At 39.3% G+C, this 16,966-nt stretch overlaps 1 protein-coding gene across 1 annotated transcript in view; it reads right to left on the bottom strand.

Annotated features, from left to right (window-relative positions):
- Positions 1-383: 383 nt before the first annotated feature.
- Positions 384-16,966, bottom strand: part of mmel1 (membrane metallo-endopeptidase-like 1) — a 31,636-nt gene continuing 15,053 nt past the window's right edge. Inside the window, exons 11-24 of the mRNA XM_041778711.1 lie at positions 16,772-16,861; positions 14,079-14,215; positions 13,880-13,973; positions 13,666-13,794; positions 12,363-12,461; positions 12,152-12,235; positions 11,962-12,065; positions 10,625-10,683; positions 10,392-10,511; positions 10,084-10,217; positions 9,893-9,958; positions 6,412-6,507; positions 5,356-5,432; positions 384-3,480 (exon numbers count right to left, since the gene is read on the bottom strand). Of these exons, the coding sequence (XP_041634645.1) occupies positions 3,381-3,480; positions 5,356-5,432; positions 6,412-6,507; positions 9,893-9,958; positions 10,084-10,217; positions 10,392-10,511; positions 10,625-10,683; positions 11,962-12,065; positions 12,152-12,235; positions 12,363-12,461; positions 13,666-13,794; positions 13,880-13,973; positions 14,079-14,215; positions 16,772-16,861 (1,389 nt within the window). The 3' untranslated portion in view covers positions 384-3,380. The remainder of the gene's footprint in view (positions 3,481-5,355; positions 5,433-6,411; positions 6,508-9,892; positions 9,959-10,083; positions 10,218-10,391; positions 10,512-10,624; positions 10,684-11,961; positions 12,066-12,151; positions 12,236-12,362; positions 12,462-13,665; positions 13,795-13,879; positions 13,974-14,078; positions 14,216-16,771; positions 16,862-16,966) is intronic.

Raw genomic sequence — 16,966 nt, 5'->3', positions numbered from 1 at the left:
GCCTGATCTAACCAAGCCTAGATCTAACTTAACCTATCCTGACCTAACATCCCCTCACCTAACCTGACCTAACCTATTCTTGCCTAGCCTAACCTAACCTAATGTTAACTCACCAAACCTAACCTAACCTAGCCTAGCCTAACCTGATCTGACCTAACGTTAGCCTAGCCTAGCCTAACCTAACCCTAACTCAACCTAGCCTAGCCTAACTCAACCTAACCTGACCTAACGTTAGCCTAGCCTAGCCTAGCCTAACCTAACCAAACCTAACTCAACCTAACCTAACCTAATCTAATCTAACCTAAGCACACCTAACCAAAGCAAACCTAACCTAACCTAACTTAAAATAACTTAACCTAACCTAACTTAAAATAACAACCTTATCTAACCTAACTTAAAATAACTTAACCTAACCTAACCTGACCTAAGTTAGCCTAACCTAACCTAACCTCACCTAACTTTCTGACTGTAATTCATGATTAATAATCAGGATTGTGTCTTAAGTGTTACCTTTCATCTTATCTCCAGAAAGTCCACTGGTGTATTTCCCAAAATGCCAAAGTTCAGCTTAAACGTGGCAGCATGTTATCAACATTTACATTCTGAGTAGCTAAAAGCAACAGTAAATGCCAATGTGTGAAGACTGAGAGCTTAAAGCTTCAATATGCACATTCAATTCAACAGCCTCTGTTGAGGGCTTAAAGTCTTGCTCGGGTTACCACAGCATTTTGAATCTGACCAATGACAAGCAAACAAACAAAACAGGCTGTTTTTTTCTGCTAAATGAAAGCTCTGTTCAGCATGAAAAAAAAAAACATCCTGCAGATACAACATCCATCCTTTCTGCTTTGATTCTCCCATCATTACTTGTTAATAAAGATACAAAATAACAGTCCTGTCCCTGGCCGGCTTTATAATGGCAAGCCCCCTTTGTCCTGCCTTTCTGTCACAGAGCTTGTGGTTCAGCTTGCAGCGGTCACCATGCTTCAGCTTACTGCACTCCATCCTTTTATCTTACACAGAGCTGATCAATGTCAATTGAGTCAATCAGAGGGCAAACCACTTCATCTGCTGCTCGTCCATGTGTGATGCTATCTGTGAAGGTTCTTCCTGCTGCCCCCTTTAGCATGTAATTGGCCATGCCTAGAGGCAAACAGCTTTATAATCACCAGGGTATAGAGGAAAGTACCGTTTCTTATCAAATCAGTCAGTATTTCAAGTTAAAAAGAAACTTTTAAAATATATTTTAAATATTTTTTCTGTGATTGTGTGATATGACACTGGGAACAACTGCAGATCTTTAAATGTTCTTCATCTGTTTTGCTTTTATTGTTTGCTGCTGTGAACAACTAACCCCCATTTGCAGTGTTGGGGATAACATGTTACAAAGTAATCCATTAGAGTTCTCAGATTACTTTTTTGTTGTAACGAGTAATGTAACGCATTGGTTTTAAAACTCAAGTAATTCCGTTAATCGTTACATTTTCATAAAAGTAATCCGTTACTGAAAGAAAAATCCCAAATTTCCTCTCTCTTCCGTGGCTTCAAAAAGAGAGGAAGAAAAAAAAGAAGCTCCTTGAAGCATCTGCTCTGTCTGGCCTTCTTTCTTCCCGTAGTCACGTTGGCACGTAGTGCCGTGCCAGAGAAGGTAAACATTCTGTGCCATTACGTGCCCGTTGTTAGCTTGTTGAACCAGCCCGATGATAGAGAGGACAGCATGACACTGGGGAATTATCCCAATTATTATGGATTTTTAGATAAAAGTGACAATAACAGCATCACAGTGAAACATAAGTTTAAAAGCTCCGTTTGCTATCATTGATTCAGCTGTGCAGCTGTTTCAATTACGCGCTGTTATTACGCACAGCATTTGAGTAATTCTGTCTGCCTCTGCTCAGCTTGTTGTCAGATTGTGAACATGTTAGAGAGCTGTGAAGGTTTTCCTTTCTGTTAGCGGTGTTCTCAGGCCGCAGAGATACAGATTATGGGCTGTAAATTGGTGTTCAGGCTGTACATTGGCATTAGAGTCTGCACATTCAAATGCAGATGTGCGGTTGTTATCTGTTTTTACAACCGCAGAGTAGAACAAGTGGCTAAAGGGTTTTACTATTTAGTAATGCAAAAGTACTCTAATGTGTTTTTTTAGAAGTAGGTAACGCAGTAACGTAATGAATTACTTTTCTCAGTATGTAATGCAGTAATCTAATGAGTTAGTTTCAAAAGTAACGCTACCCAACACTGCCCATTTGCAGCACTAATATGGGTGATTTAATTCTAATTTAAACATGTTTAATCTAAATAAATGTATGCAAGCACCGTCCTACAAATGGCACATGTGAATCATTTTGGTGGCCCATTTTAAACACTTCAAAGCCTCTTAAAACTGTACTTAAGGGGTAAATAGAATCATGTGATTAGCAGCCATCTGAAAAATTAACAATTAGCAACAGGGTAAGAGTTTTCATCATCTCACCACTCTTTCACTAACAGCTGTGTTGAACTCAAGCTACAAAGCAGAAGACCATCAATATTTTTCAAAATACCTAAATATGTTTTTAACAGCAAACAGTCATGATATACATAGAAATTTCTGCAGTGAGTTTTCAGCAATGATCCTTTGCAGAACCTAATAAAGAAACTTAGAAAAAAATGTCCCTCAAAAAGAACTCAATAGGTTCATAAATATTAAATATTTTTTCCACTCTGTCAGTGTAAAAATGCTGAAAGCAGCAGCTTTAGCAGAAAGTTAATTTAAGGTTAAAGCTGCAAAGATTTAACAGTCTTAAAGTCTTTAGATAATTTGTTAAATGTAACAGTGAATGAGCAAAACTCTCAGAGTGTGACTAATACTATCGAAGCATAACTTCAGCAAAGCCCACAGATTTCATTTATTTTATAGTCTAGTGATAGAGTTGGATTTTTTTTCACCCATGTCACTTCTGTGGCGGCACATCTTGAAAACATTCAGTCAGACAGAGGTAACTCTGTGCCAGATGTAAATTTTTAAGTCACAAGATTTTAACAGACAAAATGTATGGATTCTTTCAAAAGTGGCATCCTCTAAGGCGCTAACCTTTTCACGTAAGTCACTCTTCTTTCTCATCTGTTATTCTGACAGATGACCAACTTTTCCATAACACGTTAAACTTGAGAAGAAACTCAAGTTTTTTTATAGTATACATGCTTGTAGAATTTAACTAGTGTGTGGTCTGGGATTTTAGCCAATTTAAATACATCTACATTATATGCAAACATCTGTCATCACTCTGCTCCAATATATTGAAATAAGGACAATGTCTCTGTAGGTTGAACAAGAACTACTTCCTCTTTTACATTTGAGGTGTCCTGTCTAGAAATAAACATCTGGAGAGTAAAACTTTCTACCAGACACGACACTTCTGCTTGGGGTTCATTGGACTCCCCTTTTGGCACTGAAAAGCTTCTGAGAACGCTTCGAAGTTCTGGAGAGAGCCGAGCACCCTAAAGACAAAGAAAATACATCAGGTTTAAGTCATGATTCATAGCATTATGCTTAGAAATGGATCTTCAAAGAGTCATGGTGATTGTTGGGCTGGAATGATACAGTCCACATGCTCAACAGAGCTTTCAACACAAAACAACAGCAGGTCTAAGAAGAAGTACGACTTAATGTTGTGCCAGTCATGTTTGCACATTGACCCCTTAATTTTTTTGTTTCTTGGTGACTATTATTAGCTGTGCCCAAAGTTTTTCTTGAAACGGGTAAAAGGTAACCTTGCAAAGCAGATGGATATGCCCATTTCCTTGTTTCTCACTGGCGAATCTATCTTGCAAAGCTCCCATCTGAACCGTTTGGGCCAGTTAGAAAGTGACAGGACCAATCAGCGACAAGGGGCAGTACTTTCAGGGGCAGCAGAGTTGTGACGTTAACAAGCAGCAGCAAGATGCGGTGCAGTTTTGGAGGAAGAGCTTAGCATGGATGCTGCTAGAGCATCAGTTTTATCAGAACTTGACAACATTTCTTTGTCAAAAGAAGAACAAAGAACAGCAGTGAGTTGTTTACTTTTCAAAAACGACGAAAGTCGAGTACTTGCATGTATATAGTCGCCATGTTTTGCTTGATAGCGGCTATGTCACATGTTTTTTTGCTCTCATTGGCCCTTAGAGATGTGGCAGACAGAACGTTCACCCAATCACACTCTGAGTTTTTTTCAAAGCCTCTGCTTTTCTCAAATGTGTCCTATTGAAGCTTTCCCAGATGGACGTGTGAAACAAATCAATCTGGCGTGTCAGGTTAGGTAAAAGGAGTTTCAGGGTTGCTGCTCCTGCAGCTCCCCTGTCTTGGGAAGCTAGTCTCTTTAAATCTTTTTAAAATAGATTGAAGGCATTGAAGGATGATGCCTGCTGCCTGTCTTGGCCAGGGCTCTTGTTAATGAGATTCTTGAGCTGGAACCCATTTAAGACGAGTCCCCTTTCCATCATTTTTAGTGTTTCTTTAACACCTTTAAAAAGCCAAAGTGACAAGGCATTTGGGGGCCAAGAGACCAGTTCTTAATACTGAGCTGCACCAAATGATCCAGATCTCTAGAAAGAGATGGATTTCCCATTGCAATGTGCAAGGATGGTCAGACAGGCAGATCAGGGTTTACCGTGCCAATATGTGCTGAAATGGGTGCCAGTTTATCTCAGTGGGTAGAGCAGTCAGCCATATACAGAGGCTATAGTCCTTAATGCACTTGTCGCAGGATCAATTCCCAGCACAGTGCTGCCTGGTTCACGTCCCACCCAGCTCCCTCCCTGTTTCCGAACTCTTCAGTTATTCTATCTAAATAAGGGTAAGAGCCCCCAAAATATCATTTAAAATTGTGCAGAACCAAAGCAAACCACTTGGTTGAAAGGGACCGTGCTCGAGCATTGTTCAACACCATGCATCCAGGCTTTAGATGGAGGCTTTTAATCAATGCTATCCTGCCACTTTTTTGCCTGAATGTGTCACTACTTTGGAGACAAAAAAATATCCTAAGATTTTTTTTCATATTTTGAACACTTGGCACAGTTGTTAACAGCACATAACTTTGACTTTTTTAAAGATATATTTTTGGGCTTTTATGCCTTTAATTAGGGAGGAGGACAGTGGATAGAGTTGGAAATAGTGATGAGAGAGTGGGGGAGTGACATGCAGGAAAGGAGCCACACGCTGGACTTGAACCCAGACCTCTGGCATACATGGGGCGCGACCTAACCGCTAGGCTATCTGCACCCCAAAACTTTGGCACTTTGCTCATCTGCAAAGAACCTATAGGATCCTCTGAACTACCTATTAATCTATTTAAATTGGTTCTGTACTTTACATGCTAGCGTACTTTAGCTCTTTACCTGTATTCCAAGGGACTGTGTGAGTCAGTCTTGATTGACTGGCTGGCGTACTCAGGCCGATAAGCACCACACCACACCTGAAGAAAAAGACAGATGTGAAAACACTCATTTAGAGGGTCTTTACCAATAAACAAAACAACAGACAGCAAAATTTGTATTGCAGCACAAATATACCCTCAGCTTAAGTTATACATGTATACTGTTTTTTGCCTAAAAAAATTTAAACTTCTTCATGTGGTAGTTTTATAGAAGTTATTTATATTAGAAGATTAAAGCTGCTTATATCATCCAGTTCAGAAACAATGCTGTGACGATGTTCCACCATCAGTACAGCTTTTCACTTATCCTATGCATCTGTAGTGGCACAAAAGTAATTCCAACTGTGTAGATTCATATTATATCATGACAGTGAAAGGGAACATGAGAGTCACAGTCACGGCATCTAAGCATGCAATAGGAGTTTAACATACACTCAAGTATGCACACACACAGAACTAATCCACCTCACTGACTCATACATAACCCATTGCCAGTTCCTTCCCCCATTATGCCTCTGTTACTACCTCCAGTGATGGATGAAGGGTGAGATGACTTCCTCACCATTCTGCCTCTGTGTGCGAAAAATTGCTAGTAGTGTGTAACAGATATGTAAGTATTATGTCTTCAAACGAAAGTATATGCCCACCACTGACAACCACCAAACACCCACTAAGTAAGGAGAGGTACTGCGTCTGCTGTTAAAAATTCAGTGCTTTGACCTGCGTAATGTCACTGACAGTTTTCTGCTTATTCTGTAAATTCCCTGGCAGAGGCTTGCTCTTTTCTTTGGCCCCTCATCTTGTCCCCTGTGTGTGCGGTTGAACACTTATTTGTTCTGGGATTGCTACAGCACTTCACCCCTCTGACCCTTTCACTTTGTCCCAATGTTTACCTCTCACTGAAAAATGCACCTCCTGCATTGGACTCCCGACTCCAGATCGTTTAACCCCAATCTGTCCTCTGTCGACTACAATAGGACATTTGGAAATCACATTTTTCCAGAGTTTTGGTACTTACTTGGGCAAAGTTAAGAAAGAAAAGTTGCTTGTGGTCCATGTCTAAGCCAGGAAGATGAGGCTCTTCACCCTGCATCTCCACCCACTTCAGATAGGCCTGTAAACAAACACACACATTTAAATACATGTTTTAAACACATTTCACATTTGCAGGATGTTTATGATGAATGGTTAAAATAGCAACAAGTGATGATGTATTTTTGCAATGTTATCTTCAAGGCTGGAGGGGAAAGACGGAGAAAAGCGGAGCGCTTTTTTTGGGCACAGCCACATCGGGGTCCAGAGTAGGACAGCAAAAACATAGTCAAGCTATGACAACTACAGTATCGTAAATTTAACCTAACCCTAACCATCTTATCAAAGCAACAAAAATGCACCTTGTATTTGTTGTTGCTTCAGTAAAGCATAGCCTGTTTCAAAATGTAACCCCCCCCTTTCCTAAATAGAATAAGTCTTTCTTTTCTTTTGGTAACAAAGTCATGACATGCATTAAAGTCAGGATGCCTGTAAAGAACAAGACAGTCTGGCTGCAGACCGTTCATTTCTGACAGCCACTCTTACAGACTGTTCATCTGAGATGCTGTATATCTCAGAATGGAAGTGCATGCTAAAACTTAAGAAATAAAATCAAATTAAACTTACGTTTGGGGATATTGTAAGGGTTAGGTTACAAGTTAAAACTCTGACCTGCAAATCCTTATTACTAAATGTTTAATAAAGCCAAGTAAACAGTCTGCTTCCAGGAAAAAACCTTATCCTCCATGAAAACAGTCTAACACAGCAAGCATAGTTATGTTTCTCCATAAACTACATAGATAACATAGCTATGTAGCTAACATATCTAAAGCTAAGCTCACAAAGAAGCTATGTAAGATACATATCTATGTTATCTACGTAGCTAGCTTTAGCTACAATTACTAAAGCTCAAATCGCCAAGAGTCACTTAGCTATGGATAACGGAGCTATGTAGCTAATGTAGAAAATATAGCTAAACCTAAGCTCACAAATAACCTATGTAAGATACACTATATTGCCAAAAGTATTCACTCACACATCCAAATAATTGAAATCAGGTGTTCTAATCACTTCCATGGCCACAGGTGTATAAAATCAAGCTCCTTGGCATGCAGACTGTTTCTACAAACATTTGTGAAAGAATGGGTCGCTCTCAGGAGCTCAGTGAACTGTCAGTGGTATTATAACAAAGTGGAAGTGATTGAGAATGACAGCAACTTTGCCATGAAGTGGTAGGCCACGTAAAATGACTGAGCGGGGTCAGTGGATGCTGAGGCGCATAGTGTGCAGAGGTCGCCAACTTTCTGCAGAGTCAATCACTACAGACCTCAAAACTTCATGTGGCCTTCAGATTAGGTCTAGAACAGTGCGAAAAGAGCTTTATGGAATGTGTTTCCATGGCCGAGCAGCTGCATCCAAGCCATACATCACTGAGTGCAATGCAAAGCGTCAGATGCAGTGGTGTAAAGCACACCGCCACTGGACTCTAAAGCAGTGGAGACGCGTTCTTGGGAGTGACGAATCGCACTTCTCCATCTGGCAATCTGATGGACATGTCTGGGTCTGGCAGTTGCCAGGAGAACAGTACTTGTCTAACTGCATTGTGCCAAGTGTAACGTTTGGTGGAGGGGGGATTATGGTGTGGGGTTGTTTTTCAGGAGCTGGGCTTGGCCCCTTAGTTCCCTCTGAATGCTTCAGCATACCAAGAGATTTTGGACAATTCCATGCTCCCAACTTTGTGGGAACAGTTTGGGGATGGCCCCTTCCTGTTCCAACATGACTGTGCACCAGTGGACAAAGCAAGGTCCATAAAGACATGGATGAGAGAGAGTTTGGGTGTGGATGAACTTGACTGGCCTGCACACAGTCCTGACCTCAACCCAATAGAACACCTTTGGGATGAATTAGAGCAGAGACTGAGAGCCAGACCTTCTCGTCCAACATCAGTGTGTGACCTCACAAATGTGCTTCTAGAAGAATGGTCCAAAATTCCCATAAACACACTCCTTAACCTTGTGGAAAGCCTTCCCAGAAGAGTTAAAGCTGTTATAGCTGCAAAGGGTGGATCGACAGCATATTAAACCCTATGGATTAAGAATGGGTTGTCATTTAAGTTCATATGCGAGGCAAGGCAGGTGAGCGAAAACTTTTGGCAATATAGTGTACGTACCTATGTTGTCTACGAAGCAAAGGTAGCTTTAGTTATATTTTCTAAAACTAACTCAGTCAAAGATAATGAAGCTATGTAACTAATAGGGGTGTAACGATTCATCGAACTGGATCGATATATCGATTGTTTGAGCAATGATTCAGTCAAATCGATTGAAAGTATAATAATCAATATTCATGGCCATTTTTACCTTATGCTTTAATTTTGAAACCCCCCCCCCCCCCCGTTTCGTTATAACAGTTTCGCCCAGCCACGAGTCACAATGCTGAATAAACACTGTGTATTTAAAACTGAAAACTGCAGCACTTTAAAGTGAAACACAAGCATTTGTTCACTTTGTTAAAGAAAGTTTTTCATGTAAATGCCTTAAACATTTGGCAATAAAATTCTTAAAATGTATCAATATTGTGTTTATTTCTTCTAAATCCAATCAAATTGAAATCGATTGGCAAATATCGGCAAATATCGAATCAGTGTTCTGAGAATTGATGATCGTATCGTATCGTGATGAAACTGGTGATTTACACCCCAGTAACTAACATACTAAAGGCTAAGCTCACAAAGCAGCCATATAAGACACATATCTACATTATCTATGTAGCTTAGTTAGCTTTAGCTACATTTATTAAAGCCCACATTGCTAAAGCTCACCTAGCAATAGATAACATAGTTACAAAGCTAACATAGCTAAAGCTAATACTATGTATCTATGTAAATATATTGCAATGCATTGTCTATATAGCTATGTTTGATAAAGCTCACATTGCTAAAGCTAACTTAGTTATATTGGCTCATGTAGTAACGTTAAATTATGTAGCTATGCTGGCAACAAAGCTTAAGCAAGTCGCTGTTCATGTAGCTACTTTTAAAATGGGTCTGTACATAATTTTATGTTGGATTAGACCTTTGACTTTTTTCTCTACCTTATTCATGAAATGTTTTTTAATCTGTATTGTTTGCAATGTGGTTATTTCATGGATGTAACTGCTAGACTGGGTTTATGAATAATTTGAATTAAAAAAAAAAATCTAAACTGGATATGCAGTATGTTGTACCTGCAAATTACAGCATTTCCTTTCTGAGAAATATGGCATCTGAGAAGAACATTTAAACCCAACAATAACTTGTTAACCTACTTTTGAGCTCAGAAAGTAGCAAATGTTAGCTAGAAATATTGCCCTAATGCTACTGATCCTCCACACATGCCCTGATATCAATAAATCACACCTGAGAGGACCCATTTGTTGGGTTTTTCAAAGGCCCAGCTGTTATTGCGGCATTCCTACTTGTCTGTTACCTTATATGCTTGACGAACGCCTCCATTGTCTGCAATATTCTCCCCCAGAGTGCTGATACCACTAACCTGCAGTCAGAGCAAAGATGAAAACTCTCATTCAGGCAGTGACTTAATATGTGGTTGACACTGTCAGGGATTACACTCAGTAGGAAGTAAACATGTGTGGTCGTACATTTCTCTGTTATACTTACGTTTTGTCCACCTGCTAGCTTCCAGTTGAAGTTGCCATACTGTTGCACCATGCACTGTGACTGCTCTTTAAAATGCTCCGCAGAGTAATTACTCCACCAGTTTAGCATATTACCATCCTTGTCAAAATTACGCCCTGCAGAGAGACATAGTTCATCAAGTAACGTAGTGTTTATAAAACATGATGCATGGAAGTAGGTAAAAAGCACACTTTAGAGAAACTGTTATGATAAACTGCCACAAAAATGACAAACAGCATTCATTAGCTTACATCACAAAACATTTCTATGATGAATCACTCCTGTCTCACCGTTATCGTCAAATCCATGTGTGATCTCATGGCCGATAACCATTCCAATCCCTCCAAAGTTGAGGGCTTGGTGCTGCTGTTTACTGAAGAAAGGCGGCTGCAGGATTCCTGCTGGAAACACTGATATGAAAAGAAACAACAGCAGTGAAAACACCAAAGAGAAAACAATTCAATATGCTACTTAAAGAGAGTGATTCGTTATAGAGGCTTGTGGCAGCCTTTGAAGAACTGACCTATCTGGTTTCTGTTGGGAGAGTAAAAGGCATTCACCACAGCAGCACCAATGATCCACCTGTGGAGTGATTGACAAATGTTTTATAATGAACAAAACAAATACAATAGAGACCACCACTGTGTACTTTTTAAGTCTTACTTCTGTTGTGCTTTTGGAACTACCTGATGAGAACACAGGGCAATTTTTGTTTGTAATTAAACATCTGAAACAAGCAAATAAACGTTGCCATTCAATGTTAGTCTTAGCTTAGCTTGAAGAAAATATGAGTCATAAAGACTCTGAGCTTGTAGAGTTTTGTGTGAATATGTCACTAAAAACATTTAAATCATGTGTTATAAGGTTTTGTGTACACAAAACTTCACATGTGTAAAGACAGCTTCATTTCCATTCATCCTTTCACACATTCACGTGTCTCCCTTTCCCCACTCTGTTTCCTGCTCTGGTAATCAGCTGGTATGGGCGTCAACCCACCTAAATTCTGAGCCAGTCCCATTCTGTCATGATCTTTCTCAATCCAATCATCCTGCTGCTGTCAGCAGTCAGTCTGTTGTTTCAGTGTGGCCGCTGCAACCCTCCTCCACCCCAGCCACCTCTATTACTTGGTATCCAAGTCCCGCTCCTTCGTGCCATCCTGTATTCTTTCATCACCACCTCCAAGTCATCTCATCAGTATCTGTGTCAAGCTCCTAAGAAGTCATCTTATCCTACTATTTCAATCACTACCACCAGTGTCTAGACTCCACTGGGAGGTATCCTACCCTGCTGCCGGCCTCACTACCTTTTTAAGTACTTAAAGACATCCCGATGGAGTCTATTTGACAAAGACATTTCAGATATCCAAATTATTTCCAAACTTGAAAAACAAATTATTGGTAACTCCCGTCTCTCCTTATTTTAATACTTTAGGCATGTGTAAAATGCATTTTAACTGTTTGATAAATGGGCAAAATAGAGCAACTGGTAAAATATTTTCTGTGGATGTGAAAAACTTTGGCACATGGTCGTATATTTTGGATTTTTTTTTTAAAGCAATCCTTCTATTTGAACCTAAATGTACCATCCTCCAATCCTTACTTTAAACTATAGAATTTGACTCTTATCTTTCGTTTGTATTTGTCAAGCATGGGACTGGACCATGCGCTTAGCTTCCGGCGTGTTCACTTCAAGTGAACGTGATTTGCACAGTCATTCTCCAACTGAGAACAAATATTGTTTCCTGTCTTAACAAGGAGCATTATTCTGCATGTTTCTACAGCGTGCACTTAAAACACAGAGACTGCCTGAGTGTTTTAAAAATAAAAACAGGATGTGATGGCGGGTGCAACAAGAGCTCACAGGTCAGGGTCAACCGGCTCTCTGAGCTTCTTCAGGCTCCTCTGTGCTTCCGACCTCAGGTTCTCCAGGATGTTCTCAAAATAGAGCTCTTCACTAAAATTAAGCTGGGAAGACAAACAGGTCAAATCATTAACAAGTGCCTCCTTCAGCTACTAACACAGATTCTAGATGAAGACCTGTTTTTACTTACATGAGCATACTCCTGGTCAAGCTTCTTGTTGCTGTCCTGCAGAATATGATCTGGGTAACCAATGTGCTCCTTGATTGCCATGGCCTACAAAAGATGCAGGGACATTACAACAAACTCTGATCACACTGAGGTGTTTACAGGAGTCAAATGGTTAAAAACTACAACTTCCTGATGATAAATCCTTATCTTAAATTTCTCTTTGTGATTTTACCTTCTCTCTTGCCTTCTCCTTGGAGGGAGCATCCATCCAGTTTAACTCTTCCAGTGTTTCCACATACGCCTGCTGGATCTTACTGATAAGATCGCTGACCTGTAAGCAGTGAAAAAGCACCATGCTATTATTATGGGATCTTTACCAACATGATACATTTTGTACTTAGTACTACCAGTACAAACCTGAGTTTTATAGGCTAGTGCTCCTCAGAAAATTCATTCTGTAGCCTAACTGGAGACGTGCAAAAACATCTTCTCTACTGAGAGAAGCTTTCAGAGTGGCTCTTTGCTCTTGTTTTAATAAACAAATGTGATCAAACTGCCGCTTTTCTACAGCTACATCCAAGCTAATTGGTACAGTAGTAGAAGCCATTGTAGACACTGGCTTAAAGTACAACATAACCCTACATGTAATGATCACAAACTCATAAAGATGGTTGGCAGAAGAGCAAAAATACTTTTTCCATCACTAAATGCTTTCAGTGGTGTTCTTTCCTATTTATTTCATAACCGAATGTGGTTCAGTTCTGATAAAACTGCTACCAAACTATAGCTCCTTTTAAGCTAACTGGTACTCCCTTGACAGCCATTGCTATTGGCTTTGGTACAACTTAACCCCAATCCCCGTTCTCCTCAAATGACGCCAATTGGTCAAAACCATTGGCCTTGGTCTGGTATAACCTTATAGACTGAAGCTTTGCAAGATGTATTTCCCTGGCGACAGACATGGAGTCTGGCAAATCCATCTGACATCTGCTTTAAGTGCTGACATGTTGCAGCTGAATGTTGCTTATGAGACAAATGAATTGCCTCTTAGGATCAATAACGTTAGCTAAATCTGATCAGCTGATAGCTAATTGTCATACCATTAAAAAGCCAATCACTGGCATCAGACCAAAACCTCATCTCATCACTCTTTATACCTGTCAGTAGTTTTTAATTTTAAAGCTATACAGTGTCACAATATGCTGACCATTTTTTTCATTCCCTGAAAAGTGGTGATTTTGGAGATATGAGGTTTTGGCCCGACACCAGTGCAATGTTTCTGTTACTATTATGGAGCTGACTACAGTGGCTGACAAGGTTTGCGAAGAACAAAATGACTTAAATTATGATACAGGCTGCATGTCCAGAAAATCTTTAATTTTAAAGAACCAACACACAAAATCCACTGTAAATATGCATTTCAAAGAATGGCATTATAAAGACTGGTTTTCTTCATTGTTGTGTCAATTTTGAGCTTGTGTACTTGTTCTTGAAGAAGTCTTATTCCAGTGTCAGCTACTGTAAAAAGGACTCACCATTTGTTTGCTCTCACCAGCGAAGGTCTCTCGAACATACAGAGCTCCCACTGCGTTCTCCATGCTGCTCTGAACATAACGGACACATTCCCTCCACCAAGCATCCTCAACAGTGGTCCCATAGAGAGTCTGATACCACAGAAACACACTGTGGTTTAATTTTATAAACAGGCTTGTATTAATGTGTGCTGTCTTGTGTTCATGCTCATCTCACCTTTCGGTAACGTGCTCTGGCATCTTTGAAACGACGGCTCAGGCTGTTTACCCTGTCGATGATGAGCTGCCAGATGAGGTAGTTCTGCATAGTTCTGGAAACATAAATTACTTTTTGATAGATGGTGGGCTTCGCTGTGGATAATCTGTTACAATAAAACCTTAACAGGCTACTTTTTGCATAACACTCTTGGACAGACCTGGCACTGTGTCTGGAGAGTACGTCATCCATCTTCTCGAGGTAGGGAGAGCTGTAAACCACCACCTCCTCCTCCAGCTGCACTTCGATAGACACACCTGACAGCACTCCTTGAATAAATCGTGTCCAGTTAAAACCCTGACAAACAAAGGAGAGAAGATATCTTTAATGCATAAAATGATGTTTTCTTTCTTATTTGTCAAATTTGCCTGTCATTGAATGCCTGCATTTATATCATAAAAGTCAGTGAACAGAAACAACAGCATGGTCTCAAGTCTGTTGGTCGTAGGCTGACATTTAGCTTCCAGGAACATTAAGTCTACATGCAATAAGACTTGTAAACCCCTGTATATACATGGTGTTTGTTCAAACTTCCACTAAGTTAGCTGAGTAACCTGCTATGTTCTAAGTTTGCTAACTGAAAATTTATAACTATGACATTTTCATTAAAAATCACTGCCTCTCAAAATTATATTAGCTCCTCTCAAATGTAAAGTGAACATGAAAAATGAATTTTGTGGTCATTGGTTGTTGTAAGCTTTTTAAAACTGCCAGTGGGTTCAAGCCAGCTTAAGCTCATGTCACATTAAAAATTGTCATGGCAGTTTTTTTTTTCATGGCAAAAAAAAATAACAATGTTTTTTTGATGTGACTTGAGCTTAAACTGACTTGAACCCACTGGCAATTGTAGGCTACAACAAACAAAAATTATAAACATTTAGTTTTCATGATTATCAAGAAATATTTAAGCCGCTATTTTTACCTTTCAACAAATAAATTAAATCCCTGCAAGTGTTATTGCATTGGTTGGAATTTGTTGTTACATTTGCACTGCTGCTGTTGCATTTGTGGTTAAATGTATTATATCTGTGGGATTGTTACATTAAAAGCTCGAGACTTGAGTTACATTTGTGGTTTGTTATTTTTGTGGGCAGTTATTACATTTACAGGTGCAACACACCAGCGGTCAGGGTTGCCAGATCCGCGGTTTTCCCGCAGAATTGGGCTACTTTTAACATACTGCCGCGGGTAGATTTTTTTGTCCGCGGGTTTAGCAGACTAATTTTTTATGACGTGTATGGGTATTTAATTTCTGTAGCAGAACAACCTACTCTATTTACATTCAAGTACAACTAAAACAACCAGCAGAGAGGCAAGAAACCATGGAACATGGCACAAAGACATACACACCACCTACAGAGAAGCAGAATGTCTGCAGGCAATCAAGCAAGTGTGGCAGAGGTTTTATTGTATTATTTTGAATTTCAGCATTGGGCTTGGTTTTGGGCTAGTTTTGGGCTAGTTTTTATCGGCCTTTGGGCTGGTTTTTCTGGTTTTGTAGCTACACTTAGCTTGTTACCTAAGTCATTTTGAGTTTCTTCAGCATAAAGTGGTAGCTCTGCTCTACATTCATGGAAATACACTTGGTTGTTTTCTTGCAGAGACAAAGGTTAAGGTAGCAGTATTTAACTTAGCCAGTAGCCAAAAGACTGGTGAATCAGGAGACTCCACTACCCTTGATCAGAGGTAAAATATCTCTACCTGTAAAAATGTTAACTGCTAATTTTATCAATACTTACTGTTTGTATTTTACACTATGAAAGAAACATTGATAATACACTTATTTGCATTCTTTCCAAGAGCTAGCTTGAGCCAGTGGCCTTCAGCTTAGATAATCACAAAGGATGCAAACAGGTTTGACCATAATCTTGATTAAAATCAAAAAGATCTAGTTCCTATCACCCTTAAGCTCCAGCTACAATTTTCTTTTGGCAACTTTTTTTGAGATAGAACATACAAGATAAAACATGTAGAAGTGTTGGTGGGTTGAACATTTTGAGTTAGCGTGTCCCAAATTGCATACTTCTGTACTTAATACTAAACATTCTGACTGCATAAATGCAGAAAGTTTGTTCAAACAGAGACCATACTAAAATGCAGTATATTACAGGCACACTAAAAAACGTCGAAGAACTGAGTGTGCAACAATGGACACTTGGCAGCCTGAGTGAATGCCATACTGGAGATGTAGCAGATAATGTTAGCATGCTAGTGTGGTAGCTAATGTTAGCATCTGCTAGTTAGCTAACATGTTATTAGCAACAACAGCAGATCTCAGTCTAGAAAAGGATATTTAAGGCAAAATAAGTTTGTTTTCTTTAAGCAATTAATGTTAACATAAAATACAAGTTACGTGAATTTTATAGTAAGTACAAATAACTGCCAAATTTCCATATTCATCACCTAACGTCTATTTATAACTTACTTTCTTATTTATAACTAACTAACTAAGTTATATTGATGGCTAAACAGTTAGATTCACATTTACTGCACAGAAATTAAAGTACTATTTTTTGGGAAGCTGAGGAGAAAATCTTCAACTATCCGTCATGCAAACCCCTCGGATGAAGTGTAAAATTCTGTTGTTTATCCACTGTCTTTTGCTGATTGTTAGCTTTAGTAATAATTTTTTAAAAAAGGAAACAAACTTCGCGTTCTGAAACTTATCTTTATTTTGAATGACTTGCTTTCCTTAGATAAACTTTTCATGGAAATGTCTGCTTTAAATAATTTTGTTTCACCACAAAGTTGATCAAAGACTGCCATACTATGTCCTTACCCTGACTATCAAAGACATTAATGTTGAATGATAACTTAAAGTACTGCATGAAAAAGAAAGAAATGTAGACTTACATTAAGGCTGTAAGTGCTCTGTAGCTCTCCCAGAGTCATCTTGTTGTAGAGGACGGTCACATCTTGACGCTCCTCTGCTGGTGATGTAGCCTGTTCAGCAACAGGAAGGAGAAGTTCCTCTGTCAACTCAAACTTTGCTATATAAAGTTTATATATTAACATTTTTCTCTCCTTACATCAGAAAAGTCTTATTAG

The sequence above is a fragment of the Cheilinus undulatus genome, linkage group 3 (assembly GCF_018320785.1).
Source record: "Cheilinus undulatus linkage group 3, ASM1832078v1, whole genome shotgun sequence".
NCBI lineage: Eukaryota > Metazoa > Chordata > Actinopteri > Labriformes > Labridae > Cheilinus > Cheilinus undulatus.
This window is presented reverse-complemented; position numbering and strand designations above follow the sequence as displayed.